This window comes from Cebus imitator, unplaced genomic scaffold (assembly GCF_001604975.1).
Source record: "Cebus imitator isolate Cc_AM_T3 unplaced genomic scaffold, Cebus_imitator-1.0 Scaffold8, whole genome shotgun sequence".
NCBI lineage: Eukaryota > Metazoa > Chordata > Mammalia > Primates > Cebidae > Cebus > Cebus imitator.
Genome location: NW_016107323.1, coordinates 2,391,875 through 2,414,731, shown reverse-complemented (window position 1 = coordinate 2,414,731; position 22,857 = coordinate 2,391,875). Strand labels below are relative to the sequence as shown.

At 40.9% G+C, this 22,857-nt stretch overlaps 1 protein-coding gene across 1 annotated transcript in view; it reads right to left on the bottom strand.

The window, feature by feature from the left end:
* The window catches only part of CUNH12orf75 (chromosome unknown C12orf75 homolog), a 37,898-nt gene that overhangs the window by 6,316 nt on the left and 8,725 nt on the right, over positions 1-22,857 (bottom strand). The window contains exons 2-3 of the mRNA XM_017540675.1: positions 14,199-14,223; positions 577-612 (exon numbers count right to left, since the gene is read on the bottom strand). Coding sequence (XP_017396164.1) covers positions 577-612; positions 14,199-14,223 — 61 coding nt within the window. The remainder of the gene's footprint in view (positions 1-576; positions 613-14,198; positions 14,224-22,857) is intronic.

The following is a 22,857-nucleotide window of genomic DNA, read 5'->3' as shown; positions in this document are numbered from 1 at the left end:
AGGCCTGTAATCCCAGCTACTCGGGAGGCTCAGGCAGAATTGCTTGAACCCAGAAGACAGAGGTTGCAGTGAGCTGAGATCGTGCCACTGCACTCCATGCTGGGCAACAGAGCGAGACTCTGTATCAAAAAAATAAATTCAGAGTAGTCAACGTGGTATGATATTAGGCATTATGGACACACAAAGATATCTTACTAATAGGAAGATACAAAATGAGGGTAGGGAGAGCTAGAGAGAAATGAGGGTGGAGTGCAGTGAATCAGAGGAGGAGGAGGAAGGGGAGGCTGAGAGAATGAAGGGAAGCCGTCCATTTAGGAGGAAGAGCACACCCAAAGGTCACAGGATAAAAATTAGCACACGCCACATGCACAGGACAAAAACCAAGTTTGCTTGGAATGAGCCAAGATGATGAATCCTAGGCAAGTTCTTTTTCAGACCATATGCCCCTACCTGTATTCTCCGTGCCACAGTTTTCCTGGTGGAATCTGTGCTATTGGGAATGTGCTACAGTGTATGAAATCCATGAGGTATGGCCAAAACCATTCAAACTAAAGCCAGCTGCAACACCAAACATACCTCCTCTTGTCATCTTCTGTTATGGATTCTTCTGTTCTAAAAGGTCAGAAACATTGGCTATGAGACACTTGGTTATATAGTTGGGGACTTCATTTTTGGTTCTAAGAAAAAGGAACTACTGAGTTAAAGGCAATTTGATTTCAAGTGTTTCCATCAGACTTAAGCAGAGGAGCGAAACTACCCATCAAGTGTTTCTGTGACAATATTCTGCCTTCACCTCAATCGTTCATACATTAAAACTTGGTAATTTTCTACAAACCAAAATGTGTGAATCCAGCAAGTGCCAAAATGCACAACTGCCAAATGAATGGAAAACTGAGGGCAGCTGAAATTGGAAAGAAGCCTGAGTTCTCATCTTGTGTATGCCACCCACTCCCTGTCTGGCAGACAGGCTGTGGGTGAGCTGCCACCCTGTGTGTCATTTGTAAAATAAGCTGGTTGACCAGATGACCCCTCAGGTCTCTTCCAATCCTAATACATGATTTAAGATCTTTTATGCCAGTTCAGTGGCACAACTATAGGTACAGAAAGACTTCTTCAGTGCAAAAACAGTTAATGACTATTTGATTTCTTTTTATCTAAAAACATAAGCCATTTCATAATGATCTATGCAAAGAGAGGGAGAAATGTTTATAAGGACACTTTTAGAGGGGATCACTGCTTAAAATGCACAGATTCTTTCCTTGAATTAGGAGTTCAGGCCGGGCGCGGTGGCTCATGCCTGTAATCCCAGCACTTTGGGAGACTGAGGCAGGCAGATCACCTGAGGTCAGGAGTTCGAGACCAGCCTGGTCAACATGGTGAAACCCTGTCTCTACTAAAAATACAAAACTTAGCTGGGGCCTGGTGGTGCACCCCTGTAGTCCCAGCTACTCAGGTTGAGGCAAGAGAATCGCTTGAACGCAGGAGGCAGAGGTTGCAGTGAGCCGAGATCATGCCATTACATTCCAGCCTGAGCAACAGACAGATACTTGGTCTCAAAAAAAAAAAGAGGAGTCCATATTCTACATGAATTTTTTGACATATTTCTAAGAGAATCAGGATGCTTTCCTTGAAGCACTAGTTAGCATACATTAGTTGCTTTTCTGAAAGAAAAAAAAAATTCAACAAGATTCTAATGTATCCAATGTGTCTGGTTAAACTCAACTTGTAACGCTAAGGGGCTTCAGTTGAGAAGAAAGCAGACTGGAAACATCTAAACATCATTGACTCTTCTATTCAGAGATGGTCTAACTATGATTTTACCCACTTAAAAGTTGTGAATATTTCCAATGTGACTATATATGTGCATGGGATTTTTGCTTTATTGCAACAGCCAGTAAGTCCAAGTCTATGAAGAAGGAAAGTGTAGATTTGACAATTATCTGGTAAATGCTGGCCATGAACAGCTAATACTGGAAGAGAGTGCAAAATCCATGTTGAGACCTAATTTATCCAGACTGAGCATATAACCTAAACTGACCAGATAGTTATCAGCTTCATTTACCTCTTGTTAATGCTGGATCATTTTTTAATTCAAAAGTGTCAAAGTCATACTAATGGTGTTATGCTTATTGATGTGGTATAAGAAAGTGTTGTTCACTAGTTTTAATTAAAATGGATTTATAATCTTTTCATACAGATAATGGAGAAATGATGATGACAAACTTGTTCAAGATTATCAGAACTGTTTACTTTGGTCCTGAGTGATTAACTTTATCATGAAATCACTTGAACCTGTATGTAACTGGTAGCTTATGACACACATTTCCTGCCATGACTGTTCTTTTCACATCCATTTACATACCTGTTTATTTTAATTCTTTCTCCTTTTGCCTAACTGTGCTTAAGGATCTATTCAAAGTCTTAAAATAGATTTTCACTTTCCCAAATGTAAGAAAATAGTCATTTACTTTCTCTTATTAATTATTCAATTATCTTAAAACTCAATCTATGTTCTCCATCATAAAATTAATCAACAACCTTACACATACAACTGGCACTAAATGATAATGTACTTGCTATATTTATTGGATAATAAATTAAGGTTCGGATATAATGCCAAATCTTAAAAAACACCACCTATAAAGCCTTATACAATGGCCACACTTCTAAACCTTCTAATACGTTGTAAAGCCTGCCTTTGTATACACATTCCCATGTTTAAGACTGTCACTCTGGCTGGGCGCAGTGGCTCATGCCTGTAATCCCAGCACTTTGGGAGGCTGAGGCAGACGGATCACAAGGTCCAGAGATCGAGACCATCCTGGCACTCTGTTGCTCACCAAGGACATGATTATTTTCTTTTCTGGTCACTGCAGCTCCGGTTGTAGGACAGTGACTACTGCATGGCCTGCAGCTGTGTTTGCTGGTAGACTGCAAAATTTGTCCCCCAAACCAGAGAAAGAAATGAGGAGGGAGAACAGAACACAGAGCCACACCCTCCCCAGCCTTGTGAGAACAGTAGCCACTGATAGGGCCCAGAAGGTCCTTTGAAGGAGGCAGCATGGCCCTAGTTTCTGCAGTCCTAATGCAGATCAGTAAGAGCAAGGAATGAGATGACTTCACCCTCCAGAATCTTCCCTTAGAGAGCAGGGCCTGGAGACTGAATTATTCTGTGCTGGAGATAAACAAAGTGAAGATGAGGACAATTCACAGCGGATGAAACTAGAAAAGAGGTCAAACTGTCCTGCTACACTTGATCACACTCTTTGGGAGTTAATTGGTCCACATCTCTCTACGAACTCAGTTTACCCATAATCTTGCTCCCTTAGAAAAGCAGCAAGTGGACATACAGCAACCAGAATAAATCTCTCATAGTACAATAGTAATTTTTATTTATTTATTTATTTTGAGAAGGGGTCTGGTTTTGTCGCCCTGGCTGGAATGCAGTGGCACAATCTCAGTTCACTGCAACCTCCACCTCCCGGGTTCAAGCAATTCTCCTGCCTCAGCCTCCCAAGCAGCTGGGACTACAGGCATACACCACCATGCCTGGCCAATTTTTGCATTTTTAGTAGAGACGGGGCTCACCATGTTGGCCAGGCTGGTCTTGAACTCCTGACCCCAAGTAATCTGCCCACCTCAGCCTCCCAAAGTGCTGGGATTATGGGCGTGAGCCACTGAGCCCAGCTAGTAGTAATCCACTTCTAAATAATAGCCTCCTGGGGCAGGGGGCATACTTCAGGAGGCAATGCCCAGAAACCCACAAGCCAAGGCACTAAAACCTGGAAAATGGGAGAGAAGCAACTTGGGGACAACAAGAGTATCCCTTAATCTACTATAAATGCGGAAGAAACCTTGAGAATAAGGCTTATATCAAGAGAGCCAAAATGCAGAGTTAGAAGAGATAAGGGATCAGGTGCCACAAAACCAAATCATCAAAAATCAAAAAGTAACAGGTGAATTCTACCAGTTTCTGTCCCACCTCTTCCGCCTTGGCCCCAAGGATTGAGGCTTATCAGGACTTCTCCAGTTTCACAACCATGGAATCAAAAGCTGGAGCTGATGCAGGGGAAGAGAAACTAGCCCAAATTACCAAGGGATGGGGGGTAATCTAGAAACAAGCACATGGCACATCGAGACAAAACCTGCTCTTGCTAGGGCACCTGTGCTAGACATTAAGTCCATTAGACAAGAGAAAGGGGAAGGAAGACGCAAGGGAAGCGACAGGAACCAAGAGCTGAGGTTTGGTCGAAACATGTCTGCTCTACAGCTGTGCCCAGAGCCAATCTTAGAAAGGAAGACTGATTTCTGGAGTCCAAAGAGTGCTGGAGGAAGCCAGTGCTAAAGTATTTACATTAATTTTACTGAGCAGTGTTCCATTTTCTCGTTATACACAAGCCACTACTCTAAAGAATAAACTTATATGATAAGCTCATTTTTCCAGAGTAAGTATGACTGAAAACCTATCGATAAGGTGCCTTCTCTGGTATCAAGACAATGTTTTATTTCTCATCATATACACAATTGAAAACTGTGTGGAAAGTAACGCAACATTTGAAAAAATGTAAGAGTGAAATATTTTTTAATCATAACCTCAAATACCATCTTAGAAAAACCTTCTATTTATTTATTTATTTCTAATTATTGTTTTGTTTTTTTCTGAGACAGGGTCTTGCTCTGTAGCCTAGGCTGGACAGCAGTGGCACAATTGTAGCTCACTGCAGCCTCAACCTCTCAGGCTCAAGTGACGCTCCCACCTCAGTCTCCCTAGTAGGTGAGACCACCAGGTGCACACCTCTGCACCTGGCTAACATATATTTTTTTTGTTTCTGTAGCGATGGAGTCTCACTATGTTGCCTAGACTGGTCTCAAACTCCTGAGGCTCAAGTGATCCTCCCACCTTAGCCTCCTGAGTAGTTGGGACTACAGGCACGCGCCACCACAACCAGCTAGAAAACCTCTTAAACCATGAAAACACTCCCTAAGAACCATGGAACATGTATTTACCAATTTGGACCAGGTTTAAAAAATACACTGGGCCCAGTGCAGTGGCTCACATCTGGAATCTCAGCACTTTGGGCAGCTGAGGCAGACAGATCTCTTGAGCCCAGGAGCTCAAGATCAGCTGGGACAACAAAGGGAGACCCTGTCTCTTCAAAAAATACAAAATAAAATAGCCAAGCACAGTGGCTTGCACCTGTAGTCCCAGCTACTCGGGAGGCTGAAATGGGAGGATTGCCTGAGCCTGGGAGGTCGAGGTTACAGTGAGTCATGATCGCACCACTGCACTTCAGCCTGGGCAACAGAGCAAGATCCTGTCTGTCTGTCTGTCTGTCTGTCTGTCTGTCTGTCTCTCTCTCTCTCTTTCTTATACACACACATACACACACACAGAAAATACATTGGGCATTTAATTAAAATCAGGTCTCCTTTTGTTAACAAAAAATGTAACTTCTTTTATTAAAGAGCAGGTGATCAAGGAGAAAGAATGAGTCGAGGTTCAAGTCACCCCCTGAGTAGCATAATAATCTTCTGGCCTAAGGCCACATGCTTACAAGTATTTATTGGACTTTCAGTCACAGCATTAGTAAAATTGTTTGCAGAAACTGTTATTCAAGTTGGACCCCTGTAACTAATATTCTCCCCACTTTCAACGTTGTTTGGGATTGTTGAAAAAATAAATCCTCAGTTGATGGTTTGAACATGACTCACTCTTGTAGAGTAAGATACTGTTTAGTGATATGTACCTTACCAAAGTTGGCTTGACACTTGGCATGCACAAAAAAGAAAGAAGAAAAGAAAAAAAAGCAACTGACCAAAGGCAACCACTGCAACTAAGATCACAGATGGATAGCTTTGGGTTTCCTCTGTCTCAGAGTTTTTATTAATTCTACTTCTAGCCCACTTCCTGTGATCTTGCTAAAACCAACCAGGTGCTCTTCTTACCCTTCTCAGGGTGAATATGAGTGCTAATCCAGATTCTCTAGGTAGTTATGCACCCTTCTGTTTCACACTAGGGTCACAGACTTTTTCTGAATGAACCAGAGATAACAAATGTCTCTCTAATCATAAAAAGCTCTGCTTTCTTTTAGATCAGGGCTCTGGAAGGTGGGCTGCCTCCATAACTACTATGTGTCTGTGGCTGCTCTTTGCGGCAGGTGGGCTTTCGCCTACCTGGCTTTTTTTAGTTAATGTATTTTGTGCATGCCTATTTAAAACCAAATATCTGTATGGAACACCTAAACCTTACAATCATTTCACATTACTATGATTTACCTTATCAATAACTACCACTTTCATTAAGTGAAACCTTATTCAGTTTATATAAAATATGAATCTATTTTTTCTTCCTCAGTTATGGAATATGGTAGTCAAAATTTTTCATTATATTTGCTCAGTTTCCAGGTTGTTTAAAATAGCTATCCCAAGTGACCTAAAGATTTTAACAGTGAAATAAGGGAACCATGTCATGATCAAGGACAAATACAGATGACAAATATTAGAAAGCAGCCAGCCACCCAAAACAGCATCTCCCAACTCATCCTTGCTACAACTTGCCTGAAAATTCAGAAAGTTCTCACTTCCCTTAGCCTTCCAGAACAAAGTTATGTGGCAAAGAAATGACTTTTCTACTTATTCATCAAGAAAAATGTTCTAAATATACAGCTATTCTTATTAGAGCTGAGCTAAAAAGCAAAAAAGAAAAAAAAAGCCAGTAGTCTTTTCTTTTTCCATATTTGCAGTGTCACTAAAGAGACTAAACTTATTTTGATTCATAAACAGTAAAAATTGAATATGGAAACCCTGGAGACCATGGCTCTCCCGATCTGTTTCTAGTTACCATTCATGATAGCCTTCTGGAGTAGGTTTATTAATTGACTGTGTTTACTTGCATCTACACTATAATTCTCCAGATAAAATATAATCATTTAATTTTCTTTATAACATGTTTTCATGATGGTTCCGGCTCCTTGGGGTGGTTTCAATTCATTCTAGCAAACCCTTAATTATACAATGACTTCCGACTGAATTATGTTTTGCCATTGGCTGTTTTGGCCTATGTTTACTATCATTCATTTCTTCCCAATTTCAAGACTTCTTTGGATATTTTTTTCTATTTTTCTCCCTGGATGAGCCCCTTGGCCATTATTAGTCCCTTTCTTTCTTCCAGAATGTATGACTGGAGATGAGTAACATTCACTTCAAAGGAATGCTGTCAACATTTCTTTGTACGGAAGCAAGGGATCAAGAGCTGGACTGCAAATTCCCTGCACTCTCTGGCTCTCCTCCTAGTTGTTCTCTTCCTAAGGAGCACACAGTGTTTGGAATGATTTCAGTATTGGTTGTAGAAGCAACGTTTGATATAAGGCAAGAGTGCTCTCTTCATCTCCTTAAGAAGTTTTGCTTTCCCTTGCAGGTATCACTTTTCTCAAAACTTCCAAGAATATGCAATTTGTTCTCACCTCTCCTAGTTTCTCCTAACAGGAGATGGAGCCAGCATGCTCTGCACCTCCCCACAGAGCTCTCACAGGTGAGGCAATTTCATTTTCACTCAGAACGTCTCCTCTCTGGGGTCTAAACCCTACCATAACTGTCCCTAGTGCACCAAAGATTTTGACCCTGACCCAAAGTTTTTGTTTCTAAGCACCATTAGCTTGGTCAATTTTAAAATCCATGAAAACCACCCATCTAACCTCTCACTTCATATTTTGCTGACTTCTTCTATCCCAACAACTTCTGTGTGCTCTGATAACATACACCCATGGGTGCTCTGTGGAGCTTAGTTCTTGGAAATATTTTACCACGTTTTAGAGTAAAAAATCCCACTCCCTAGGGAGAAAAAAAAATCTTCCTTTCGATATTTCCATCGTTCTCAAGAAGCCTGCTTTCTTATTGCATCATCAGCTCCAGTTCATCCATCCCTCCCCATCCTCCCATCCATCAGCCCCTTGTGTCTCTTCCGTCTCTCCCTAGCATATGTCTTGCAGTCAAGTGTTTCTGCAACACTTGCTGGTCACCACCCAATTCCTCTCCATCCCTGGATGAATTATCCATCTGCTTTCTCTCTTCCTGCTCCTATTTCACAGAGTCCTACCTAAGGCAAATCTCATCGTGGCTACCAATATGAATATATGACTTCTAACCACACCAAGGCCCTCAGTATGTTGGGTCTTCTGCCATCAAGTATTCATAACAGAGGCCCTGCCAAATTTTTTCAACAACATTTTAAACTAATAATTCTAGCTGTCATTCACCAGGGGCAACAAGCATGATGCCAAGTATTTTCCTAGGATATTAAATATACTGTATTTGTAATCTGTTCCTCAAGCAGTTACTTCAGTTCTCTGTGCTCCCCAACTCCTCACTTACAAAATGAAACATCATTATTCTGTCCATCAGATTATCATGGGTATGAAAGGTGATAATGTACAGAAAATACTGGAAGTCGGTGTATGGTGCACAGTCCTCAGTAAAGATTAGCTACTAATGTAATAATGATCATGATGAAGATAATTACCCTGCACAGTTATTATATTAAGCCAATTTCACAGAATTATACTAAGGACACAATATAACACAGCTAGTAAATGGTGATGAGAATTTTAAACACAGGTCTCTCTGCTTCCAAAATGCAGGCTTTTCCAATGCTACTTCAACCCCATCCCCTTCACCCTCAGAAGACAGCCCTGCTTTCTGCTACATGGATGAGGAAAGAGCCCATCAGATACTCTCTCAGGTCTGGATCTATGAGGAGCAGAGAGGGCTCAGCTGACATGGGTGCATTAGACAAGGGAAATTTATAAAGGATCTCAAGAAACTCAACATAAAAGATGCATCATTTCTTTTTTTCCAAACACAAAAACAAATACAAATCACCAATGGGTTTTATGTTATTTCATTCTGAAATATTTTTCTCTATATTTGCTACCTTCCATAATAAATAACAAAATAGCCTTGCTAAGGAAAGAGTCTCAATAAAATTCATTTTACCTATTTTAAGTAAAAGAAGTATTTGAATTAGATTGTTTACATTGAGTAGCTATGGTTTTTTTTTTATTTTCAACAGTAAACATTACATTTGATTCAACTTATTTAATACTGTTTATTTGAAACATATTCATAATATTCTCATAAATATTACTTAAACTTTAAATAAAGACTTTTTTAAGAACACGAAGATTGACCTACATAGAAAACGTGCCTTCAATTCAATTCCAATTCTTTCTGCTTGCCTAGTTACAATTGCTCCCCGCTTTTCTGGTAACGGCATCCCAACTTTTCTGTAAAGAATCGCCCCTCTCCCACCCTTTGGCCATGTGGTTAATGACATTGATTGGCTCCAGTGGTGAACACATGACCACAGCCTGGCCAATGAGAATCCCACATTCTCCCGGCCCACTGACTGATTCAGAGATAGGAACGTGACCCCAACTGGCCAGTGAAAGCCCAGCCCTAGGACTTTTGATTAAACTACAAGGAAAAATAAGCTATTTTTTCCACAGGAATTACGAAGCTGATAAGATATAAACTACTCCTGTTTGTCACCACTTGGGGAAAGCTGCCTAAGAATGAAGACGAAACCAGAGAAGACAGTTTCTTGTTGTCGTTTGATCACCTGGATCCAGCTGTGACTGAAGCCAAGTCCCTGGAGCTTTTCCACTACGAATGCCAATAAATTCCTTTGAGTTTGTTTGTTTAGACCAGTTTAAACTGGGTTTCTGCCATTTCCTACCAAAAATATCGCAACACAGCCTATTTGTGTCAAATAGCTAAGAATCTGCTACACTAAAATAAAAACATGGTTGATGTTTGCAGGTTTGTGAAAGCTGCCAAATGGCATCACCTTGAATTCACCTCTTTTTTTGTTTGTTTTGTTCAGGGCGTTAATTTCAAAGAGACAGAAAGAGAGGAAAAGAAAGGTTCATTTTCTGATATGCATGTAGGCTTCTTCTTATGGTGACTAAATTTCTAAACATTATCAACCATGTTTTCAAGTTTTGAAGGTTAACCTAGCTAGGTTTTGAGTTCTCTAGCCTGTTGTAGAATCTACCTGCATCATTATTCTGTCACCACAGGAAAACCTCCTTCCCAAACCACCATCAGCTTTTCTTACTCTCCTGGTTCCTGCCTTTTAGCCTACAGGAATATAATATCCATGCGTCCTCCATGCCAAAAAACAATTTAAAAAAAAAAAAGACAAAAGGAAAAACAAACTTCAATACACAAAATCAACCATACTCACCACTGGACAGAAAAAATAACCAAAAACACTTAAAGAAAAGTGTAAAATGTTCATAATGATTGTCTCTGGTGGTAGAATAAGAACTGAATTTTTCTCTTAAAAAATACTTTCCTGTACTTTCCAAATTTCCTTGGTATTCTTTTTTATAACATGATATATAGTTGAAAAGTTGCCTCTTCTTAAAGCCACCAACATCTCTCCACTCCTTACTGCCAAACAGCATAAAATGAAAGACCCACATCACTCTCTCCACTTCCTCACACCTGGCTCACTTCCACTTTGACTTGGTTGTCATTCACACCGCTCAACTGAAACTACAGTCCCCAAGGTGACCAATGTGACTATGATGAAACAAGCGAAGACTTCCTGTCCTCCTTCAGCCCCAGTGACCTCTTTGGACTATCGGCCATCCCTTCCTTTGGCTCAAGTTTGCCTGCAGCATTAACTTCAGAATTTCCTTTCCTTTCCTTCCCCATTCAGTCATTAAACACATCTTACTAATTGTATTTTCTAATGCACCTTGTATGCATCACCTCCTTTCCCTCTGCCATCTGACCCTCTTGTAGTCCCACTTCCATTATTCTTCTATGCCTCCACCCTCCCTCATCCCATCTGTCACACTGCTTTGGGAGTTACTGCCCTAAAACTCAAACATAATCATTTAATTCCTCCACCTTAAAATCTCTATTGGCTCTTGAATGCATAAAAAAAAAAAAAAAAAAAAAAAAGCACAATTATTGGCCTTGCACCCAAGGCCCTTCACAAGCCAGTCCTGGCCATCAACCTCATCTTTCACTTCTGCCCAGACTGTACCACAGGCTCCAGGGGATACCACCTGGCTGGCTGTTCCCAGACCTACTGTCCTCTTGCACTCCCATGCCTTTTTTCATGCTTGTCCTCTGCCCTGGATTGCCATTTTCCCCCTTTTCTGCATGAAGTCTTGTTCATCCTTCAATGCCCAGGCCAGCATTAAATTCTGAATATTGTAATAATTAGCAATTATCACACCGTATTTTGGTCCCTAGTAGAGAGTGATGTACTTCAGGACAGATGCATCATTCTATTTGTTATTATATACTGACTTGTCAGCTATAGAAAATAGCAAATAAATAGGTAAAAAGGAAGAGGAGTAAAAATTGCAGACCTTTCCTAGAGAATTGATTTTTTTAAATATATAGTAAGGGAGTAATTAAAGTATTTCTGGCTTCCAAAAATAACTACTATTTTCCTACAAAGACTTTTCTGTGGTCTGTATAATACTGTGGCTGCCCTATTCAAAGTTCTTTACTCTCAGTACTTATTATATTACTTTGGCCAATTCTTCTGGTTTGGCATCAGTCTGCTTAGAATTTTTTTAAAAAATTTAATGTGCATAATAAAAAATTTAAGTCATCTTAATTTCTTAGCTTGTCATTCAATCATGGTATCACCTAATATTATAGTCGAGACTTATAAATCTATAGCTTCCACTTAAAAAAAATTGAATGTGTTTGAATATACTTTTTGTCTAAGGAAAAGTAATACGATAACATTCCTTAACTTTTTCCAGTTAAATTTACTGCATTTATTTTTAAAAGGTCATATATTTCATAAAATTACTTTATTTTAAAGTTATAGGACACAGAATGAGGTATAGTCATAGAAAACCTAAATCTGAAGAATTCAGAATTTAAAAGAGTGAAATAGTTAAATAGTTAAATGGCATCTGACATCCTGGAACAGTTAATTCTGCTGACAAAATCATCACTAAATTTCATTGGAAAAAGAAAGGTGTCATGAAATCACTCTGTCCTTGAAGAGAAATGATGGAATTGATTCAACAACTATTTATTCAACACAAACTATGATCAAAGCATGATATGAATAACTCTAGAGCACTATAAAATGAGTAAGACACTCCCCCACTCTTAATCCCCAAAGAAGACAAGACAAGAACGTGAAGAACTACAATATAAACCCAACACGATGCATCACAAAAAGGTCCAAAATGCTGTGAGGGTTCTGAGGAGAAAGACACACTATGCAGCTGAGAGATCCAGGAAATACTTCTCACGAAGGATGACACACAAGCCCTACAGAACAGATGGCATTTCTATAAACGGAAAGGGAAAGGGCCATTCCAGGCAGTGGGCATGGCAAAACACACGGACAGGAGCAGGAAACATGAGGTAGCTGGAGCCCCGTGAGAAGAGCGGCCTGGAGCAGCTCTGTACCGCCCTCCCAGTCCTGGGCCCTGCTCGCTCCTCACTGCAGCATCTCCTCCCATGTCATGCAAGCCAGTCGGTTTGAGGCTAAAACATAAATGCTCTTCCTATTCCTAATAAATCCTGGGTTCAGTCCAGTAGACAATGGGGAATAATTGAAAGGTTTTGAGCAGAGGTCCTATACCAGTGCAGGGCAGTGCTTGAGGAAAAGTAATCTGGCAACACATATAGAAATTGAAGGGAGCTACTGAAGGAGAGACCAAAATACTGCAATAATAGGAATAAGGTCAGAGTACACGACTTACTGTTGCTAAATGTTTGGGTAATAAGCTACAACACTGTAACGAGGAGTTAAAAGCAATTGATTACTACTTCCTTTATATCTAAAGTCCTGATTTTAAAAATGCATATTTAATTCCCAGAAAGCTTTATGACCCCATTCTCATCTTCTCTAAATTTTTTGTAATAAGAAATAAGAAAGTCTGACTTTTTTTTTCTTTGAGACAGAGTCTGGCTCTGTCAACCAGGCTGGAGTGCAGTGGTGCAATCTCAGCTCACTGCAACCTCCACCTTCCGGGTTCAAGCAATTCTCCTGCCTCAGCCTTCCAGCTAGCTGGGATTACAGGCACCCACCACTGCACCTGGCTAATTTTTTGTATTTTTAGTAGAGACAGGGTTTTAATATGCTGGCCAGGCTGGTCTTGAACTCTTGACCTCAAGTAATCCACCCTCCTCAGCCTCCCAAAATGCTGGGATTACAGGTGTGAGCCGCCAGGCCTGGCCCTATTTTTGATATTTGACCATTGACAGCTTTCGAGCCCCATTACTCCCCTTTTGCCACACATCTGTATAAGCCAATAAGAAAGGAGGGGCAATTCTTCCTTGTGCCACCAGGAAAAGCAAACCTCTGCCCATTCATAAGTAGCCTCACCACAGCCCACTCTCCAACCAAAATCACTCACATCCTTTCCTTCACTCAAGCTGAACAGACTCATCTGGATGGCTGCCCTGCTCTCCCCAGAAAGGCTCATATGAGTAATATATCTTTTCATACCCTCCTAGGGTGTGGTGAATCAGTCTTGACATCCAACCCAGTTTTGGGTGGGAGAGTTGATCCCATCCTCCACTGGATAACCACAAACACTCTTAAAAGAGTAAACTGCTGCAATGTCCTTGAGATAGCTAGATTAGAGGAAGGAGGATGCTCAGAGTAGGGGCATGGAAATACTGAATGCTCCTGAGCTCCAGAACCCTCCACAGGGAAATGCCCATTATTAAATGTCCTATGTTCTAAAGATAGCTCAATGTGACTGTGCTGAACAGCCCTATATATTCACTCGAATATATAGTTATCAACTTTAAAACAACTCAGTGTGCACTGGGTAACTGCTTGGCCCCAGCCTTTTCTCCCCGGCTAACTCTAAAACACTGCACAGTCATAGAAGCTACGTGCTTAATTCTCCTATAATCACTATACAAGTTGGGATGGAAACACAATTCAACATTTCTCCTTCTTACGATCCTGAGTTAAAGTGCCCAGGCAACTAAAAGGCTAAAATGAAAAGCACAAAGAACATTCTCCAAATAGCACTTTAGTTACAAACCAAATGATCATCTTCACATATGCATTATACACGAAGTATTTTCATGTCTTTTCAGACATACCTACAGAGACCTAAAGGTCATAATCATGAAAAACAGCAACTTCCTCAGAAAGAGAGCTTATAAAGTCATTAATATTCAATACTTACACATCTTTAGCTGCTCCTGCAGGGCCTAGAGAAAAAAAAAGATAGGTTTATGTTGGTGTGATAGTTTTGCTATAAAAATGTTGCCTAATACCTAACTAAAATACAGTAATATTCCTAAAGAGATAAGAAAATTGTTTTTTAAAAATTTCAAAAACAGAGAAAGGAGGGCAAAATAGCATAAAATTCAATTTTTTTTTTTTTTTGAAACACAGTCCCACTTTGTCGCCCAGGCTGGAGTGCAGTGATGCAATCTCAGCTCACTGCAACCTCTGCTTCCTGGGCTCAAGTGATCCTCGCACCTCAGCATCCTGGGTAGCTGGGAATACAGGTGCATACCACCAGGGCCGGTTAATTTTTATATTTTTTCTTGAGATAGGTTTTCACCATGTTGCCCAGGCTACCCTCCAACTCCTGGGCTCAAGCAATCCTCCCATTTTGATCACCCAAAGTGCTAGGATTACAGGCATGAACCACTGCACCTGACCTAAAATGCCAATCTTAAATTTCAAATTTAGTTTAAGTTTCAAATCTTAGCTTTGGAATCTATTCTATCCATCTTTAACAATTCCTGTAAATTACAAGGTGCCAGTTCCGAAAAAGATTTTACAGATCACCTAATCCAACCTCCCATTTTACGAATTTTAAAACTGGCAGACTTCAAGAAACATTTTCTTTTCTAAGCCACACACCTTCAAAGTTGGTGTCTGCATGGCATGGTTGAGTCATACTGTGCACTAATGCAAGCAATGGACTACATTAATTAGGAAGCCTCACAGACACCAGCCTAGTTCCAAAAAGAGCCACATGCATCCCTAACTCTGCTCCCACTGGCTTTCCGTCCACTTGTGATGCTTAATATGGAGTGTCAACTTGATTGAACTGAAGCACGCAAAATATCATTCCTGGGTGTGTCTGTGAGGGTGCTGCCAAAAGAGATTAACATTTCAGTCAGTGGACTGGAAGAGGCAGACCCACCCCTAATCTGGGTGGGCACCATCTAATGAGCTGCCAGCGCAGCTAGAATAAAGCAGGAAGAAGGCAGAAAGAGCAGACTTGCTGAGTCTTCTGGCCTTCAACTGTCTCCTAAGCTGGATGCTTCCTGCCCTCAAACATCAGACTCCAGGTTCTTCAGCTTTTGGACTCTTAGACCAATAGTTTGCCAGGGGCTCATGGGCCTTCAGACATAGACTGAAGGGTACACTGTTGGCTTTCCTACTTTTGAGGTACTGGGACTGGGACTGGCTGTGTTGCTCCTCAGCTTGCAGATAGTCTATTGTGGGACTTCGCCTTGTGATCGTGTTAGTCAATTCTCCTTAATAAACTCCCCTTCACACATTCATCTGTCCTATTAGTTCTGTCCCTCTGGAGAACCCTAAAATACCACCCAAGCGAAAAAGACAGGCCATCTCTTTTGGTCCCCATCCCCACTACTTCTCACAGATTTTCTGCCCACAACATTTCCTCCTCCCAATATCTTTATTTGGGAGGCACAGTACTTGATTCCAGCTCTTACAAGATATATGTTATTAAGCATTTTTTAACCTCTTAAGACCTCCTTCCCTCATGTCAAGTGAGGGTAAAAGAGTATCTTTCTCAAAGGTTATTGTGAAGATTTTAAAAGACAATGTATAAAAAGGCAATGTAAACACTTAAAACAAAGCTGGTGCATATAGAAGTGACACTTGTTAATATTTTAATTTTAAAATTAAAATAACTTCTGCACAAGTCACAGAGTTCAAGACCAGCCTGGGCAACATGGTGAAACCCTGTCTCTATTAAATACAAAAATTGGCTGGGCATGGTGGTGCACATCTGTAATCCTAGCTACTCAGGAGGCTGAGGCAAGAAAATAGCTTGAATCCAGGAAGTGGAGGTTGCAGTAAGCTGAGATGGCACCACTGCACTACCGCCTGGGTAACAGCACGAGACTCCAAATGAAATAAAAAATAAAAATAAAAGAAGTCAAAGTATTTTACTCCAAAATATATTTCTTTGATATATTTTGAAATGGCAAAGCAAAGCTGTTGCTTGTGGGGGAAAAAAAATCTATATTCTGTAGAGAATTCTCTTCCCTTTCCAGGTCTTTTTCCTGGTCTAGGAGAGAATTAACTTAGTGTCTGGCACCTCTATTTTTTTTGTTTGTTTTTTGAGATGGAGTCTTGGTATGTCGCCCAGGCTGGAATGCAATGGTGCAATCTTGGCTCACTGCAACCTCCACCTCCCAGGTTTAAGCAAGTCTCCTGCCTCAGCCTCCTGAGTAGCTGGGATACAGGTGCCCACCACCACACCAGCTAATTTTTGTATTTTTTTTAGTAGAAATAGGGTTTCACCATGTTGGCCAGGCTGGTCTCGAACTCCTGACCTCAGGTGATCTGCCTGCCTCAGTCTCCCAAAGTGCTGGGATTACAGGCGTGAACCACTGTGTCCAAGCCTGGCACCTTTTTAAGTCTGATAAGAAACATTTAAAGGAGCTTCATCTGCATAATACAACCTCGGTCTCCACAACCCCTTATCTTAACTCAGACAATTCCAGGCATCGATTGATTCCAGATTTTTAAATAAATTCTTTCAACCAATTGCTGATCAGGGCATCTTGGAATCCACCTATGACCTGGAAATAACCCCCCACACCCCACCGCCTTTGAGTTGTCCTGGACCAAACCAATATACATCATACATGAATAGATTGGCATCGTATGTCTCCCTACAACATATAAAACCAAGCTATAGCCTGACCACCCTGGGCACATGTTCTCAAGACCTTCTGAGGCTATGTCACAGGCATGTCTTTAACTTTGGCAAAATAAACTTCTAAATTGATTGAGACCTATCTGAGATACTTTTTGATTTACATAGATTTTCTTCTAGATTCTCATGCTTGTTTGACTCTAAAACAGAACACTCATTTTCATGGATTTATGGTGGCACTAATCTTTTGTTTATTTTTTGCTATCAAAACACTCTACTGTTGGCAGTTTTTCCTATGTAACATTTTTTTTAAGTTTAGGATTTTTTGGTTTAATAATCTCTGATTCTAAAGCAGTTTACATATATATAATTTAAACAATAATAACAGCATAGAAATGTTCTTCCCTGAAGAAAGGAACTAAGTTTATTACAAAGTTTAGGTTTAGTCAAAGCCTTAAAAGAATTTGAGACATAGCCTCAATTACTTTTAGGATCAGCTTTTAATTTGCAGTATTTCAGAGGCAAAATTAATATCATTGTTGAATTGTTCTTACAATTTGGCAATAACTTTCCCCACAGGCTTATTTACTTACCTTGTAGCACATCTTCCTTTATCTTTACACCTTAATGTAAAGGAAGTTAATTCTCTCCTGGATCAGGAAAAAGATGTGGAAAGAGAAGAGAATTCTCTACAGAATATAGATTTTCCCCCACAAGTGATAGCTTTGCTAGGCCATTTCAAAGTATGTCAAAGAAATATATTTTGGAGTAAAATACTTTGACTTCTTTTATTTTTATTTTTTATTTCATTTGGAGTCTCGCACTGTTACCCAGGCTGGAGTACAGTGGTGCCATCTCAGATCACTGCAACCTCCACCTCCTGGGTTCAAGCTATTTTCTTGCCTCAGCCTCCTGAGTAGCTAGGATTACAGGTGTGCACCACCATGCCCTGCCAATTTTTGTATTTTTTAATAGAGACAGGGTTTCACCATATTGCCCAGACTGGTCTCGAACTCCTGAGCTCAGGCAATCCAATTGCCTCAGCCTCCCAGAGTGTTAGGATTACAGGCATGAGCCACCACACCCAACCTGAGATCTTTTAGAGCCTGCTATCTGTCATGTCAGTATCTTATTGCTACAAAGAGTCTGCTTTGTCAGTCTTAAGGACTGTTTTAATGTTAAATGCTGGTCGGCTGTGCCTGACTTTCAAAGGAAGGAGGGTATAATCAGGTATGTACAATCCCCACTTCCCATTATGGCCTGAACTAGTTTTTCAGGTTAACTTAGGAATGCCTTTAGCCAACAGGAGGGGTCCATTTAATTGGTTCAGGGGATTAGAATTTTCAGTTTACATCTAGAAAGAAAATAATATCTTTTTAGCTTTTATTTTCTTTTTTATTTTTGTGGAAAAGGATGTGTTTGGGTTTTCCTATAGTCAGGGAATGGAGAGCCAAAGGTGAGCCTTTGATTCTGCAAGTTTTACACAGAGAAGAAAACAATGATTACAATGTGGACCATGAGTCCCCAACTTTTTTTTTTTTTGAGATGGAGTCTCACTCTGTTGCCCAGGCTGGAGTGCAGTGGCACAATCTCGGCTCACCACAACCTCCGCTCCCCAGTTTCAAGCGATTCTCCTGCCTCAGCCTCCTAAATAGCTGGAATTATAGGCACCTGCCACAATGCTAGCTAATTTTTTCTGTATTTTTAGTGGAGACAGGGTTTCTCCATGTTGGCCAGGCTGGTCTTGAACTCCTGACCTCAAGTGATCCATCTGCCTTGGCCTCCCCAAGTGCTGGCATTACAGGTGTGAGTCACCATACTCTGGTGAGTCCTCAACATTTAAAGACTAGGGGCGATCTACTACAATCCACAGGAAGAAGAGAGTGGCCAAGGCTGCCTCCGCTACATCTCAGGAACGGCAACAGGGTGATGGGGAAGAACAGTGTGGAATCAGAAGGCAGATGACTGGAGTCAGGTCCCTGCTCCAATATTTGTCTAACAGTCACTAAAGCACTTTGTTTCAGCGTCTAATAAACAAAGACATACTGGGCCAACAAATGCAGCTAGGAAGGCAAAGCACAGTAACATGTATGAAATGAGAAATGAGTTTACAAATGGCCGTATGTTGTGCATTCAGTGCTTAATCAGCATCAGAAACTCTCCATCCACTTTACCTTGATTGCACCAAGCTATGGGCAACATCAAGGGCCTCTTCCCTGCTGGGCTCATCATTTAACATCCCAGCAGGCCCAAGGGAAATGCATAGTGCCACATCATTTAAAACAAAGTCAAAAGACCATTCCCTCTGTTCTAAAACGGCCCTCCTTTGGAAGGCCATCATCGACGGAATAACTGCAACGGTAGGAGTGGGGCAAAGAAGTCAGAAGTCAGAAACACTCCATGAAGCATGTGTGTGTATATATGTGTGATTGTAAAATATGCTCCATGTTTTAATAGGAAAGAAAATGTGCATCTTAGAAACAAGGAAACATGGTGGGGTTTTTTGTTTTTGTTTTTTTGAGATAGAGTTTTGCTCTTGTTGCCCAGGCTGGAGTGCAATGGCACAATCTCAGTTCATTGCAACCTCCACCTCCCGGGTTCAAGGGATTATCCTGCCTCAGCCTCCCAAGTAGCTGGGATTACAGGCATGCACCACCATGCCTGGCTAAGTTTGTATTTTTAGTAGAGATAATTTTGTATTTTTAGTTTCTTCAGGTTGGTCAGGCTGGTCTCGAACTCCCAACTTCAGGTGATCTGCCCACCTCGGCCTCCCAAAGCACTGGGATTAAGGCATGAGCCATCACACCCGGCCACATGGTGGTTATTGATAAGCTTGTAACCAGGGTAATGAGAATACGACTCCCTAACACACAACTTCCCAAAGGAAAAGAAAAAAAGTTACAACTTTGTCCCTGGTTCCTAGTACAGAGCTCCTAAAACCCCTGGAATTTCCTGAGTGATGAGTGACAGGAGCCTCTCTCTGTGAGACTTCTAATGAGGTGACTCTTTATATATGGCCAAGCTCAGATATAGCTTCAGGATGGGGGCTGTTTGCTAGAAAGAACAAGCCTTGATTAGAAGCTTGGGACTTTAAGCTCCACCCTGCCACCTGCAGAGAGAAAAGAGGGGCTGGAGATTGAGTTAACAACCAGTGCCCAAGGATTTAACCAGTCCTACTGGTGTCTTGGTCCTTTTTGTGTTGCTGTAACAGAATACCACAGACTGGGTAATTTATAAAGAAAATAAATTTACTTCTTACAGTCTAGAGGCTGGGAAGTCCAAGATTGGGAGGCTCACATCTGGTGAGGGCCATTATGCTGCTCTATCCCGTGGCAGAAGGTAGAAGGGCAAGGCAGCAGGAGAGCAAGAAGGGGCCAAACTTGCTTTTATAACAGCCCTTTCTCTCAATAACCAACCCACTCCTCTCATCCCCTAATTTATTGATGATTAAACATATTAATCCATTCATGGGAGCAGAGGTCTCAAGCCCTAATCACTTCTTATTGCCCCACCTCCCAACACGACTGCATTGGGGATTAAGTTTCCAACACATGAACTTTGGGGGATACATTCAAACCACAGCACCTACAAAAACCTCAAAATAACTGGATGTATTAGTGTGTTCTCAAACTAATAAAGACATACCCTAGACTGGGTAATTTATAAGGAAACAGTTTAAGGGACTCACAGTTCCACATGGCTGTGGAGGCCTCACAGTCATGGCAGAAGACAAAGGAGGAGCAAAGTCACATCTTACATGGCAGCAGGCAAGAGAGCTTGTGCAGGAGAACTCCCATTTATAAAACCATCAGATCTTGTAAGACTTATTCACTACCACAAGAACAGTATGGGGGAAACTCTACATGATTTAGTTATCTCCATCTGGCTCCACTCTTGACATGTGGGGATTATTACAATTCAAGGTGAGATCTGGGTGGAGACACAGTTAAACCATATCACTGGATTCAGTGAGCTTCCAGGTTGGTGAACATATCTATGCACCAGGACTGTGGCATAGCCCAACTCCACTGGGGTTAGAGGCTTCTGCACTTGGGATGCTTCCAGACTTCCCCAAGTACCTCTTCCACTGGCTATTCATTCAGACCCTTTATGATCAAACAGTAAACATGAGGAAAGTGTCCTCCTGAGTCCTATAAGCTAATTCTAGCAAATCATTGGGCCTGAGGAGAAGATTTGTGAAGATCCCCAAATCCATAGCCAAGCTGACAGAAGTGTGGCAACCCAGAAGCCGGATATTTGCAACTAGAGTCTGAAGTGAGGGCAGTCTTGTGGGACTGATCTGTTAAACCTGTGGAGGCTGACACTAACTCCGGGTAGTGTTAGAATTGAATTGAATTTTAGGACACTTGGTGTTGGGAGAATTAGATGTCAGGAAGGAAAAAAAAAAAAAAAAAAAAAAACCCTCTCAAACATTCTTTATGTTTTATATAAAAAATTTTATGTTTCCTAGTAATGGCTAAGGTTCTGAACAGTCCTGAAGGACTTTATGAATCATACTGAGATTGCATCATGCTGTATTTATTTCAGCAAAGAATTATTTATACTCCAGGTATAGAGTTTAATACATTTTCTTATTTTCTAATTTTGTCCCATTCCTGAACAACTGCAGAAAAATATTGTCTTGGTTTCCATGGCTGCTATAACAAATTACCACAAACTAGGTGGTTTAAACAATAAAAATCTAGGCACTCATAGATCTGGAGGCCAGAAGTACAAAATCAAGGTGTTAGCAGATCCACACTTCTTCCAGAGGCCTTAGGGAAGCATCCATTCCAAGCATCTCCTGGCTTCTGGTACAGTGAGCATTCCTTGGCATTCTTTGGCTTGTGGCCCCTCTCTGCTCCACCTCCATTTTCACATCACTTTCTCTTCTATGTCTGTCTTCTCCTCTTATGTCTCTCATAAATACCCTTCTCATTGGATTTAGAGCCTACTCAGATAATCTCGTAAAATCTTCTCATCTCAAAATCCTTAGCTTTATTACCTTTGCAAAGATCCTTCTCCAAATAAGACTGTATTCACTCACTGCAGAGATGAAAATATGGACATAACTTTTGGGGGGCTATCATTCAACCCACTACACCTTCTTATCTTTGTCCTTCCCTGGCTCCAAAAAAAAAAAAAAACTCTTTTAAAATACATAGTAAAATATCTGAAGGGAAACTAAATTTAATATATATATCATGCACGACACAAACAGAATTTTATTCCTAGTGAATGATAATGCAAGCCAGCTACAATTTACTGCACTGAGTAATTTTTTTCTCTTTTTTCTTGTTTTTTGAGATGGAGTCTTGCCCAGGCTGGAGTGCAGTGGTGCAATCTCGGCTCACTGTAACCTCCGCCTCGTGGGTTCAAGCAATTCTCCTGTCTCAGCCTCCTGAGTATCAGGGACTACAGGCATATGCCACCATGCCTGGCTAATTTTAGTAGAGACAGGGTTTCAGCATGTTAGCCAGGCTGGTCTCGATCTCCTGACCTTGTGATCCACCCGCCTTGGCCTCCCAAAGTGCTGGGATTACAGGCATGAGCCACCATGCCTGGCCTGCATGGAGTAATTTTAAGTAGACAAAATATCTTGGTTCCTACACACAGATGGTCCTTGGAGAGCTAATCGGCCTGTCTTATACATTAAAAACTGAGTCATACTGTCCAGCATGTCTTCGGTATTATACAGATTCAAACATTTATTGATGTGAGAGTTTCCTCCCACATGCCAAATTCCATTATGAAGAACATACTTATATCTTTTGAAAGAAAGAAAAGGTCATATACATCTTTACATTTTAAAACAATAAGTCTATTAATGCCTTTAATGATCACTATACTATATAGACTCTATAAAATATACCAGAAATATTCACAGGTAAATGAATTGCTATGTTACATATTAAGTTATATTCTTCAAACCAAGCGGTGATAATTCACACACACACACACACACACACAC